The 14,394-nt window shown below is 47.9% G+C and overlaps 1 protein-coding gene across 4 annotated transcripts in view; it reads right to left on the reverse strand.

The window, feature by feature from the left end:
• The window catches only part of CAPZB (capping actin protein of muscle Z-line subunit beta), a 140,056-nt gene that overhangs the window by 40,822 nt on the left and 84,840 nt on the right, over nt 1–14,394 (reverse strand). For all 4 annotated transcript variants that reach the window (XM_073233308.1, XM_073233307.1, XM_073233310.1 and 1 more), the window contains exons 3-4: nt 10,947–11,068; nt 5,403–5,516 (exon numbers count right to left, since the gene is read on the reverse strand). In XM_073233308.1, coding sequence (XP_073089409.1) covers nt 5,403–5,516; nt 10,947–11,068 — 236 coding nt within the window. The remainder of the gene's footprint in view (nt 1–5,402; nt 5,517–10,946; nt 11,069–14,394) is intronic.

The raw sequence follows: 14,394 nt of genomic DNA on the forward strand, positions 1-14,394 counted from the left end.
ATGAGCCCAGATGTTGGCACCCGGGGTGGGAGGGTTTTGGGAAGGGAAGTGATGCAATTTAAGAGATGGTGATGACCCCACCCAGCCCAGCCTTCTGGCGAGCATGCCTGTCACCTCCTAAGCGTTTTCAGCAAATGGATTATTTTAATCTTGAACCAGGGTTGTTTGGGTAGTCAACAACTGCTGACAATTATTCTCCAGGGGGACACTTACTTCCATGAACCCTTTTTGCTACTGATGATGGCAAAGAAGGAAATCAATAAATATGGAAGGGTGAGAGTGTAATGGGGGAGCTCTGAGAGGGTAGGGGTACACAAAGAATCAAACGGTTTCAGAGGGATGGTGTAGGACACGGCCCATCTTCCTGGGCTACTACTCACCTCCTACAAGTAGTCACACCAACTGCTGGCACATTTATTCCAGGATGGAGGAGAGGGGGGGCCGCCCCCAGAGAAGTTGGAAGCTGGAGGGCCTGCTAGTTATTACGTCCTGGGCTGGGCCCTAGGTTGCTCACGCTGACCTTACCAGTCCCGTGTGCTGGTGATTAACTCTAATTCTCACAAAGTCAAAGCTTACACAGAGTGGGTACCAAAGCCCCGAGCCCAAGGACAGAATCCAAGGCTCTCCCTCAGGATGCTAACGGAGATTTTCTCTCTCATGGCACAGAGAAGCCTCCGGAGGACAGCAATCACTCTCTCTCAGCAAAGGCCTGGTGCACTCAGACACCTGGCCTGCATCTTGTTTTAGCTCTGTCTCTGTGCACTCACTGTCTCCTTCCACCCATCCTTCTAAGGAGAATGTCTGGACTAAGAACGAAGTCCAAGGGCCCCTAACAAACTAGGGAGGAAAGGGCCCCAAGGCACTAGTCACTATTGTGTACACTCCCACGGCCGGTATGGCAGGACGGGGGTCTGCCTACTGGATGACAACAAAAAACAAAAAATTCCCACCAGTTCTGCCTTAAGGCACAAGCCAATGGTGGCAGCAGTGGGGGAAGTGGCATGAAAGATCACGTTAGGCTCTTTCTTTCTTTTTTTTTTTTTGGGTCAAATCTCCAGTACTTCTGATGACAAAGGAAAATCTGTGTGAGCTGAGTTCAGTGCCCTCTTCCCGCTAGCAATGCACAGAATAGCAAGCTCCACGGAGGGCCCTTCACAGCACAGCACTCACAGGAGGTTTCTGAGCCTGATGGCCGCACCTGGCAGCCTTCAGTCAGTTGAGAGGGTGAAGGCTCAAGCCAGATCCAGTCCCAACTCTCAGATCCATCAGGACCCAAGAACTCAGAAACATCTGGGGTTGCCAGGAATTAGCAGTACGGGAGAGCAATTAGAGGTCAGTATAGGGGAGTGGGTCTGCTCTTCACACTGCTTATCTGTGGGTACAGGTCAAGCAAGCGCCAGTCTGCAGCAGGGTGCCCTGTTCGTGGCAGCCTTACTCATCTCTCTCCTGGGACAACAGTGTGTCCACCTGCTCTCGTGGTGGCAGCTTCTTCGCTCTCCCTTTTCTTTCTGTCTGAGGCTCCAGGCACCTGTCCCCAGGCCTGGGTGCAGGCCATCTTCCCGGCCCCACATGTACCAGCTCAGAATGACCAGAGCCAGCATGACACAGTGTTGGGGGTGCCTCCCATCAGGGCTACCTCTGCCTGAGCCCACTTACCAATGTGAAAGGAAGACAGGAGGGAAAACCAGTGGGAGAGTCCATGGCTCCACTCACTGGGGGTGACAACAACTGAGTCTTCCTGTAGAAATGGAATGAGTCTTTCAATGGGTGGGGGCGGGGAGGAGGAGGATGAAGGACAAGGAGAAGGGGTGCCTGACTCTCCACATCCCACGGCACAATCTGGTCCCTAGAAAAGGCAGGTAAGCCCTGGCCTGTGCTACTCAAGGCGGAGACAAGCGCTCCCCTCCCCTGGCTGCCTTCTGTCTGCTCCAAGACCACTGCAAAAAGAGCTCACACTCTGGGCCTACCACCGGCACCAATGCGGCTACCAGCTCCTGGGGCGCTCTGAGAACAGCGACCCCTGAAGGTGAGCAATGTACCAAGATGCTTGGGGGTAAAAAGGGGCGGGAAGAATGAAAGGAAAAGAAAATTTGTTCTCATAATTTTTAGACCAGAAATGGGTTGGCTCATCACGTGTGGTCCAGCGGGGAAAGCGTTGCTCACATGTGGTCCGAGGAGACTGCTCCTCAGGACACTCTACCAACACTGGCTGGTTGGAAACCGAGGCTCTGGGCCCTCGGCAACCCTTCCAGCCACCACCCACCCTTGTGACCCGAGGATGCTGTCCCATGGAGAGAACAGGGCCTCCCTGTCATCCTCTGCAGGTGCCACCTGGAGGCCCTGTTCTCTCTCCTCTTCCTCCCATGAAGCAGCATACAAATGCTGTGGGGACACAATGGGGTCCTCTGGGACAAACCATCACAGAACCTCAGGGTCTGCGTCTGTTCAGTGCCATTGCCTATTGGGGTGCGGGAAGGTGTCCTGTCACCCCCAGAAGATCAGCTCACCTGCAGAGCACAACACACACAACCATTAACACTTACAAAGCTACCTTAAAAGTGGAGATTTTCCCAGGAAAGAGAAGTCATTTCAGGAGGCTCTGCAGAGAGACAGACCTAGGTGTGAATCCCAGCCCCTGCTGCTTCCCAGTGGGTTGAGCATCTCTCAGTTTCCTTGCTTGTTAAACAAGGTAACTCCTACTTAACCCTACAGAGTTCTTGGGTGGATTGAAGGACTACTTTGAAGACTTTCAGTGATAACTGGGAAATGCTCAAGATACCATGCCGATCCAGACCCCACAGAACGCGTTACATCTATGACTGACTGTGTGCCACTATGTACGTGAACCAGCGAGACAGAGAGAGAAATAAATGGGGGAGGAGAGTCAGTTCTTCCCCAGGTCCCACCCAAAAAGGCAGCAAATGTTGGCACGTCTGAATCACTTAGGAAATCATGACCCAAACATTTAAGTCCGCAAGAAACCAAAACCACCCTTGTTCTGATCTTCGGAGAATCCAAGAGCTGCCTCGCCTCAGAGACGCCCTCACAAGCAGCCCTCTGCCTGACCAGGCATGGCTGGCCCTGTCCAGACATCAGACCTCAGCTCCAGCCTCACCTCCGGGCGAGGCCCCGGTGGCTCCCCTCAGAGCAGCAAGCCGCTCCCGACCTCATCACCCATCACGGCACGCGCTCGTTTACACTGCCGTCATTCCACGGCGGAGGCACCAAGAGGGCAGGGACTTGGTCTGCCACGTCCAAGGCCGCACCCCCAGAACTCAGTGAGCCCCTGGTTTGTGGCAAGCATTCAAAGGATGGCCAAGTAAATGAATAAATTTTGGGCTTTGGACTTGGATAAGGATGGCTTCATATCCCAGTTCAACTACTTACTGGCTAAGTGAACTTGGGCGAGTTATTCCACCTCTGAATCTGTCAACTCATTTGTAAAAGGGGGATAATCCTCTCCCACAGCCTGTTTTGAAGATTAAATTAGAAGGGAAGGCAGTGGGGCAGTCGACACAGCCTGTGTGGCCCCCGGCTGCTAAGTGCTGTCACCATCCCTGCTAGTTACTATCAGTATCACCACTGCAATATGGAACTGATTCCACTTGGGAATTCCTGTCTAAGAGCTGGATACGTTTCTTGCCACATGGCTGGATAAAAGACGACAGTAAAAAACTATTACAAATCAATTATGAGATATAAGTCAATTGCTCAGCACTGCTGGAGTGAGACCTATTCTACAATAGGGCAAAGTTCTAGATGAGAGGGGCTCTTTAAACATGGAAATTCAAAATGTAACCATAAAAATAAAAAATCTGTAGAAATTTCAGGCAAATACGGACTCAAATGCTAACTCTCCTTTGCCATTATGTCCTGTGGTGAGTCACTGAGCCCCTCAGAATCTCAGTCTCCTCAACTGTAAAAAAAAGGGAGTATCTTCCCCAAAGGTTCTTGTAAAGATTGAGGAAAATGTATATAAAATGCCGCATGTGACAGCTACCTAAGATGAAGCTGAATCACACAGCCACGCTTTCAGGGGTGACCAGAACGCTCAGGGCCAGCTGTTCATGGCTGTCTCAGAGCTGGGGTCTGCTACGCCCTTCATCTCCTGAGGCTGTTGGTGGTGTGTCTGTGTGTCAGGCTGAGATGTGTCACTTTTCCTCCAAAACCAGCCTCTAAAGGAAATTCTTTATTGGATGCTTTATACCAAATCTGCTGTGAACTGGAAGACCACTCCAACTGTCCACAGAACAGAGACCTGACATTCCTACACGAAGTATAACACCCCCAACTTTTTGACAACGGTTTCAGCAGTTCAGATACACTGTTTCTCTCACTTCCATTTCCTTGCCGATATCCTATGTCAGGGTGAGCAAACTACAGACTGAGGGCCATATACCTCAAGGCCCAAGAGGTGGTCCTCATATTTTAAAGGGTAATACATATTAAAAAGGAAAAAACAAGGGCACAACAAGAGACTAATGTGGCCTGCAAAACCAAAAATATTTACTATTTGGCCTTTCACAGAAACATCTGCCAATCCCTCTCTTAAATGACTGAATTTGTACTGAAGTAGAATTGCATGTTTTACAGTTTTGTTTTATTTTCAGCACAGAATTTAAAATAACTTTCTACTGATTAAGAAAAAAATTCTTCAAAGGATAACTTTCTCTGTAGCCTTTTGTTGACACACGGATCGATTACACGGCCATGCCTTTTGGTGGTATGGTGGAAGGCAGGATTGGATAGGAGCAGAGAGGGGAGGTGGGAATCTGAGCAGACCCAGCAAAATACTTTCCAAGGCAGTGGCAGAGCCCCAAACAACTCAGGAACCAGGGAGGACTGTCAGCTCAGAGGGGGGCTGCCAAAGTCCCAATGCATAGAGGCCTCAACTGATCAGGAAGCAGGGCTCTCTGGCTCCAGTAAGAATTGGGCTGGGACACACGCTACATGGCAGAAAACATGACAGGTGGAGACAGACAGACCTGAGTTTCCTTCTTGGCTCTGCCTCTTGCCTTGGACAAACTCCTTAATCTAAGCCTCAATTTCTTCATCTGGAAAGTGGAGATTAAAACAGTGATCACTGTTTGTGAGGGTTTGAGATGATGTGCAGAAAATCTCTGGCACTATGTCCTGTATGTGGTAGGCGCTTTCCCAATGGCAGCACTATAACGAAGCATGAAGTGGACTAACGCGCAGGTAAGTCCGTGTAAGATGTCATTCTAGTATCAAGTCATCTAGCTGACACCAGTGCCCAGCATCCTGCCATGGGTGCTCCAAATTTTAGTTAGGCGAGCCAGATAACAGGTTCAAGGGAGACTGCTTGGCTTGGTCACACTCACTGATTATTTACTTATCAGAATCATTAGAACGAGAAAGTACAAAGGTAATAAGCAACTCACAGGTCTCGATACTGGTCAAAGGCATTATTGGCTTCCACTTCCAGCTTTCTGAGCCGAGCAGAAGGCATGGCCCCATCTTCCAAAGGAGGGTCGTATTTGTTACTCCATGGTGACCTGGAAGGCAGGAAGGAAAAGGAAACAATGTGAATTGTTCCAGGGACACCTGGGCCTGTGAGCCACGAGCCCATGCATTAAACTTCAGAGGCAAAGCCAGTACCCACAGAGAAGATTTTTCCAAGCCCTGGCAATGAACAAGGCTTTCTTGAGGTTTGCAGAGCAAGGGCTCAGAAGCAGACAGACCTGGGTATGAACCCTGCATTCCACCTCGCACCAGCGAGTGTCCTGACTTCTCTGAGCCTCATTTTCCTTGTGTAAAATGAGGATACTATTTGCTACACACAGGGCTGTTGTGAGGAGCAAAGGGCAAAATTAATTGACCAGAGACTAGACCAAAGCCTGGTATGTAGTAAGTGCTCAAAAATGTGATTCTGCAAACTCTTTTTCTAATTTTCTTTTGTTTTCTTCACTGTATTGATCAACAGATGCCCCTCTCTCCTCCCTGACCTGTTGGCAGCTATAAACTTTTACTCCAAAGACCTTCTTACACAATTAAGGATTAAGAAGAGAGCTGTCACTTACGGAAGCAAGTGAGAGACTCAGCCTCTGGGAAACACTGATTACATGCACGTAAGAAAACCTGAGATCAAGTTTTCCACATGAACAGAGGACAGCTTTCCCAACATCCAAGGACCATGCCTACATATAGACTGCTAAGTAATGAGAACCAGCCTCTCTTTTTCTAGTCCAAAGACTTGCTGCATTTTTTAAAATGTATTTTGCCACATCAGGAAAGCATTTAATCAGAGAGAGTGCTGGAAAGGGGGCTTTAAGGCAAAAATCTACTCATTAATTCCTGCAGGTGGGGTTCACAGAGCTGGAGGTTCAGATAAAGAGAATTAAAGAGGTGAGAAAGGAATCAAAGGGAGGAGAAGAAGACAACATGGGATTTAGGCAAAGGCTTTACACTCTTGGGCAGAAACGTCTCACTGTTTCTACAGTGGGACACTCATGTTGCTTCTCTCCTGTTTCCCCTACTGACAACAAACCTTCCATCACTAAGGACCCAAAAGAACCTTTTGATATGGCATTGATATTAAGGTAAAAAGAGATCACTGCCTTCTGAACCCCAGTTATAAAAGACTCTGTGCAAACATGTTTCCTCTTGGTAACCAGTGCCCCACCAGGCACACACATCAACAAATCACAAGTGTGGAACCAGAGTAACCTGGGTGACCTGTTCTCTGAGCCGCCTTCAGACAGAGAGGTCCCAGCTTTCTTGGCTGGTGGTCTACAAAAGATGAGTGGGGGAAGAGCAGCGGTGCTTGGTGCCCCCAGAGGGTCTCCAGGCAGCACACACCTGCCCTGACCACCTCTAAGCAGAAAGGACCTTTGAAGGCCTATCTTCCCAGGCCAACTGTTCCACCCCATTCACCACACTGTTGGAAGAGATTCTGTAAGTTTAGGGTGAAATACTCCTTTCTGCCCTGTGACCACCAGCTGGCTCTTGTGGTCACACTAGATGGTGCAAACAACATAGGAGAGGGTCAGCCAACATGCCAGGACTTCCTCTGGCCTGGAGTGCAGGTGTGAAACGGACACCGGGCACACTAGTGTCCTTCCCAAAAGGCCCCCTCCCTTCCTGAGCACGACTGATGCTAATGCTCCTTTACTGTTCTTGTGACATGTCTTAGTCATCCCTCAAAACAGCACTGCCTGACAGAACTTTGCATGGTGACGGAAATGTTCTCTATCTGTGTTGTCCAAAACACCACCACTAGCTTCACGTGTCTACTGAACACTTGAAATGTGGCAAGTGTGACTAAGGGACTAAATTTTTATTTGTATTTAATTCCAATTAATTTAGGCAGCCAACTCTAGAATCTAAGTTCCAAGAGGGCAAGATTTTTTGTCCTGCTCTCCACTGTTTGCTCAGCATCTAGAACTGTGTCTGGCACAATCATGCGCTCATTAAAGGAAAAATGTTAAAGTGAGCACCCCCACCCCATCCCCTCACTCCCTACAGATGTCATTCCTATCCTTCCCTTGCCCTAGAATTCAAGAGCTCTTCAAGAATCTGTGCCATTTGCCTTCACACCCCGGGATCGAGCAGGCAGAAAGTGCTGGGGGCAGGCCGAAGCCCTCCAGCAAGGCCCCAGGAATTCTGCTGGTGGTCCACCAAACTAACAAGGGATGGTGCAACTTGTTTTTTATGCTGACGGATACCCAAGAAATAAAAAAACAAAGGCTGCTCAGCAAATCCAGAGACAAAGAGGCAGCTGAAGCACACAGTCACCACACTTTTTGTAAATTAGGCTCAGTACATCTACTCACCAGAGGGAAGGAAAAGCATGTGAGAATCCAAATTCCCTCCTCCCACTGCATGTCCCCTTTGAGACTCTCCTCAGCACACTCCGAGGTCTGACCTTCACTTCACTTCCCCAGTTAAATGGCCATCGCTTTCCCGTGGTCCTAGAAGACCCAACTCCAATGGGCTTTCATTTAAAGGCAACCCGGTTAGACACAAGAGCCCATCTCTCTTACAGACTGGGGCCTGGGATTTTCAGGAAGCCTGTAACTCACATTTCTCCTGGCTCACAGACGACAGCATTTCAAGCCCTTAGCCCTGGAGCCAGGTAATTGTAGCCAGGGGAAAAATCATAACATTACCCAGAATATTCTTAGTGGAAGGGCCACTCAGAACACATTTAAAAGCTTAAATGGGGGCCATTTGAAAAAAGACAGATGGACAGGAACGCTTAGATTTCAAAAGTCAGGCCTTTCATTTCCCTCAGAGAATGCTTTTTGTTTCAGCTAACAGGTTTCAAGCAGTGCTGCTGGCAACAGTCGCAACATAAGGATCTTATTTAAGCAAACGATCAAACACAGTTAGGATGGAAATGTGTGGAGAAAATCAGAAAACCTTGAAGTTTTATATCGAGAGGGGGTAAAATGAAAGAGAAGTCCTGTGCCCTGACACCTGGGCTCCTCCTTGGCGAAGCCCCCAGGCCCCTCTGTGGTGACACAGCAGGGGCTGCAGGTACTAAGTCCCCAGGGAAGCCTGGCCTTAGCATGAATGTAGAAATGATCCCAGGCACCTCCTTCCTTCCCCCCAGGCTACTGAAGAGCCGCTGCCTTACACAGCAAGCTGGAGTTTTCAGGTAGAAAAAAGAAATATTATGATGACATTGAGTGGGCAAGACTCAGCTCAAGGACCATCTATTCCAGGTCTCCTCTGGACCCTGTGCCTGCTGAGGCCTCTTGTTCTTCAGCAATCTGTCTCTGGAACCATTGAGCAGCCTCATGGACATCCCTCCCCATGAGGGCCAGAGCTAGACCTCGGCCCCCAACCTGCACAGTGACTGGCCCTTCAAGGCCGACCTTGATCTACCTCAGGGCTGCCTCACCACGTCTATGCTGGGACTCCCACATCTGTACGTCTACCCCCACCCAGACCTTGCTGCTCCTGGAACTCCAGACTGCTTCACAGCCTACCTGACATATTCACTTCCATCTGACAGGCACCTTGAGCCTAAAATCCCCCAGACCAGCTCCTCCCTCAATGCATGGTGACCCCCACCTTCTAGCTGCTTAGACTCAGAGCGCTGCACTCACCCTTCACCACTCCCTCTTCCCGTTCCCCACTCAACCCACCTGCAAATGCTGCCAGTCCTATTCTTACAACTTACATCTAGTCTGACACCCTCACCAGCTCCCCTCTGGTCTGTGGCCTGGATTAGGTGAAAAGACATTCTTTACCTAACTTCTTTCAGAAGCCAGCAAAGGACATGATTATAACATAATTGTCTAGTCTCCTTAAAAAGTCAGTATTAATTAAATCTTTGTGACTAACATCAAGCTCTACACTATTCAGCACTCAGCAAGTGTTACTTCATTTAAACCCCAGTAACTCTCTGCTACATTCTCACCCTGGCCCTCAAAACCCTGCCACACACTGCCTTCATCTCCCACCCTGGTTCTGCCTTATACCACTTTGTTCTTCTCACCTGATCCTGACCAGCTCATCTCTACCCAGGCCTTTACACCCAGAATGCTCTTCTCCCAGATCTGTGCATGACCAAACATTTCATCCTTAAGTCTCATTTCCAGTGTTACCTATAATGGAGGAGCCTTCCTTATCTATCCATCCCACCTCTCCCTCCCCTGTCCTCTTTTTTTCTTTTGTCACATTATTTATGCATTTGTTTGCTATCTGGCTTCCTCACTAGGATGTAAAGTCCATGGAAGAGGGACTTAGAATACTGCCTGACATATATAATACATGCTTATAAAGAGATGTTACTGAGCATTCTAGTGAAAGACTAAATACTATCATTTCCATCTTACACATGAGAAAACTGAAGACCAGAGATAATAAGCAAACTCCCCATTGCTACAGGGGGTAATGCTGGTGTGGAGCCAATGCTGGCTGACTCCAAATATTTCTTTCTGTTTCAATTTCTCAGATCCGAACCCCTACCCCAAAAGAGCATTAGGCTGAAGCTTTAAGACTCCGCCCAAGTTCAGTCTGTGGCCTCTAAATCAAACCTAAAATAGACTGTGTTCCTCCACCATTCTCCAGGCACTGACAACAACAATCCATCACAGAAATATCAGACTGGTTTAGGGACTCCCAATCTTTTTTAATAGGAAGAACTCCTAGATACCCTTAAAAACCTAGCTTAACAATTAGCATGTATAATGTGCTGGGGAGGGGGGGGGCGCACACAGGGAGGGCTGTACAACACAGAGAAGACAAGTAGTGATTCTACAGCATCTTATTACGCTGATGGACAGTGACTGCAATGGGGTATGTGGGGGGAACTTGGTGATGGGGGGAGTCTAGTAAACATAATGTTCCTCATGTAATTGTACATTAATATACCAAAAAAAAAAATGAGCTCAGATTATCACCTCCTTCAGGAAGTCCTCCTGGAGTCAATCCTGAATAAGCTTGGTGCTGGCTGCACAAATCACATCATACAGTCATCAGCTGCTGGCTGTCTACTGTTCTAGACCAGTGATCACTCAGGACAGGGACAGATGTCAGTTTAGTTATGTTTAGCTCTTAGCTTGGTGATGGGAAGACAGTTGCATATTTGTTTGACAGAGCTTCGTTTAAATGTGTCTTAACTAGGCAGGCCCTCCCTGAGCTCAGAATCTCCATAATGTGCACATCCTATACCTTGCCATTTGTAGGATTTAATGCATTATTATAATGAATGTTCTTGGTTTGTAACGGCATCTCTCCCCTGTTAGACTACAGGTGGAGAGAGAGGTGGAAGGGAGAGAGAGAGGGAGACAGAGGGGGAGATAGAAAGAGGTGGGAGAGAGAAAGCGGGGAGAGGAGGAGAGGGGGAAGAGGGGAAAACAAATGGAAAGGCGGCTGTCAGCCTGTCCAAGCTCAGTGTCTTCCTGCTGCTGCAGGTGGGAACGGCCTGGGGTGCAGCCTGGCTCTGACTGCTGCACTCTGGGGCAGCAGCTCACCTATAGGAGTCCCCATCTCTGTTGTAGTCACACAAAAGGTAATCCTTTCCCACAACCTTGTCTCTGGCGATTTTCAGTGGCTGGTCAACAGAAGACAGGAGATCTTCACATAGACTGGGGACCTGGCAGAAAGAAAGGAAAAGGCAGAAACAGGCGTTAAAATAACACATCAAATCCAGGTTGGCCAATGACTACTACAGCCATATTATGGTCAGCATGTTAACATCTGGCCCTTGGTACCCTGCCAGAGTTATGGGTCTGTTTTTTTCTTTTCCACATATGTCTGACACCAATTGTGTCCCTCTATAAAGAAACCTTGTCTTGAATTACAGTGGAGCGTGATTTCCAATACAGCTTTCCTTCCAAATCTGCGTGCAGCTTTAATTACCTGGTCACCAGGGTGGTCTAGTACATTTAAGTATGTATGCTTGGTATTGGTCTCTGGTGGGCAAAGTATAAGCCGAAGTCCTAAGAAGAAGGTAAACATTCTAAATATGCCAGAATCCAAAGAACTCTGAAAAGAACCTGTCTGTGCTGGAGAACTCCCACAGGCTCTCATGCTGGATGGAGTTTGCAGTAGTTTCCAGGCCCCTGGCCAAGCATTACCAGGTTGGCTCATAGAGTCAACCCTACCTGCTACACAGGTCGCTTCGTACCGGCTTCCCACAGACTGAGCTCCGGCTCGCTCAGTGGGTCATGTTGATCCACCCAGGAGCCACCTCACTGAGGTGGCTCAGTCCATGATCTGGGGCAGGCAAGGCTGAACCCCAGGTCAAGTGCTGCTGAAGCTGACACGGGGCCCTGCTAGCAACCAGACCACTGGCCTTTTCCTCCCAACTCAAAGACCAATTTCCACCAAAATATGTCAGGAAGGGATGGCAGTACTTTCAGAAATGGACTCCTCCAGGCTTGAGTCACTTCCATGCTATATTTTCAACATGCTGACTTACTCATTTCAGGGGCCTGGTTTATGGAGGCCCCACTGTATTGTTTACCAGACAAGTGGCTGCCAACTGCACCAATAACCCTTCCAAATGGAAAAGTCCAATCATGTGGCAAAGACACCCAGAAGACCAGCTCAGCAGAGGGGCTGACAGACAGCGGTTCCCATGTTCCTTCAGGAGATTCTTACCACCACCAGAAGGACAGGGAACACTGGCACTTCAGAGGCCACCCAGCCTTCGCAGGCTCCTTAAAGCCCCTCTGCTGACCCCTGAGGTGCTTCAGAACTCAGCTTGTATGGCACTGTCTGGCACAACTTTAAGATGGCTAGTTTACACACATTCTGGCCTCTGTGAAATCATCTGCTTCTGTATACATGGAGCAGCATGAGTCTCCTAGCCCCCAGGAGATGCCCACCATTAAATCCTGTAAACACATGTTTATTTCCAGAATTTCTTTTCCATGCAACACCCACCTATATGTCCCCCTCCCCAAATAATCACACAAACAAAAACAAGGCTGTTGTCAACATTAGCTTTGCTGATTATAATATCAACCCACACCATTTCCAAGTGCCTGCCATGTATTATGCACTTTGCTCGGTGCTTTATGTGTGGCATATTGTCTACATGAAAGCTTATACTCATCCTGTAAAGTAGGTATGTATTATCCCCATTTTACAGATTAGAGAATTGAGGCCCAGAGTCATTAAGTTGCCCAAGTCCCACACAAGAAGCAAGTACAGATAGAATCCCCCCCACAACTATAACCTTGGTTTAATAGTCAACTAAGACGAAGGACAGTGCATGCCAAAGGCACATTCTGATGTCCTCACCCCTGCTCAGCTATGGATGGCCACAGAGCCTGGAAGAAAATCCTGGCCAAGGCTAGATTTTAACAGCTTCCACCCAAGGCACCTGGAATTTGGAAGTGGTCTTGCTTTCCTGCTGCTAGCCTAGTGAAATGACCCTGAGCACCCAGGCGCCTGCCTTTCCCTAAGTGTCACTATTCTGTTAGGCTGCTGCCTTAACTTACCTGTTGGGCCCTGACTTTTGCCTAGAACCCCATTCTAACTGGGTGGGGCCCTGACACCATTGGCCCAATTTATCCTGGATTATGGCAGAGATTAATTAAGCAAACAGACTCTGAAATGAGACTTCACTACTTTCCCCAGTCTAGTACTTACTGTCCTTATGATCTTGAACAAGTTGTTTCTACTTCTCAAACTAAGATTCAATTTCCTCACCTGTAAATTGGGAATAATAAACCACCTCACTGGGATCTGGGGGATCACATGAGCCAAAGCATTCAGCATCCAGGCCAGTGCCCAGCACGGGAATGCTCCTATCTTGGTAACTGAGGTATCTATACTCCTATTTTCCTTCCTCCACTGTTCTCAGTGCCACCTGCTGGTCTATTATCCTGAGATGCAACACCAGCCTAGACCACACCTGAATTCACTACACTGCTGCAGGAACTGGGTAAAAACTGGGCCCTTGAGAATCCAATTCTTAACCCCAGCTCTGCATAAAGCCAGCTGTTTGCCTTTTCCCACTAGTCATGGTGCTTGCAGGTAAGTCTCCCAGCAGAGGAAAGCTTACAAGATAATGGGATTTGGTATAAAATAGGCTTGACTTCACTCCTACCCAAGAGGTTAATCCATGGATCAAAAAGTATTTCAGTAATTTCTTCCTAGCACTTACACTAACTGAAATGACTTTTAAATTTACTTGTTGTCTGGCTTCCTAACTGGAATGCAGATCTTACCAGGGCAGGGACTTCACCTTGTTCAGTACTATATCCCTGGTGCCTATGGCCATGGCTGACACAGCAAGCTCCCCAGCTATCTGGGGGAGAAGGAGGAGTCTAAACAACACCAGTCAGCTTCATCTGTATATTAATAAATTGGTGTGCGGCAAAAATCTTTACCAAAGATTCTGTTGTCAAGAACTAAACCTTGATGGCCACCAATGACCAATTTTCACTTGTGGTTCCAACCAGTCATTCTCAAATATGAACTGCTATGTGGTGGGAAAGCACTAGACAGACAGAACTGGAGTTTTAATTAAAGTTCTGGCACTTTTGTTAATATATAACAGCAATGGTGACTGTGTTCTAAGATTGTGTCTTAGTTCTCTTAGACTGAGAACTAAGAGGCCTGGGTTCTAGCCCTTGCTCTGCTATTAGTATCTCTGCCCAAGGCAGTTCATCCGTCAAACTCAGCAGGTGAGCCACACAGAATGATAGCGGCTGGTCCATGGTAAGTCTCACCGAGCCTCAGTGAAAATACTTCGGGCAAAGAAAAGTTAAAATAAAATGTCATTAAGTTCTTCCCATTTAACAATGTATCCACCCTTTATTCAGAGACTGTGGTTTTTTTTGGGGGGTGGTGGTGGGGGGTTGTTAAGATGTCCTTAATTTTACTTAATGATAGGTTCATTTTGTTTTTGTTTCAAAGGTTGGCAACCCAATTACCTATTCTCCTTTAAAAATGTTGTTTTAATGT

Source organism: Manis javanica, chromosome 4 (genome assembly GCF_040802235.1).
Source record: "Manis javanica isolate MJ-LG chromosome 4, MJ_LKY, whole genome shotgun sequence".
NCBI lineage: Eukaryota > Metazoa > Chordata > Mammalia > Pholidota > Manidae > Manis > Manis javanica.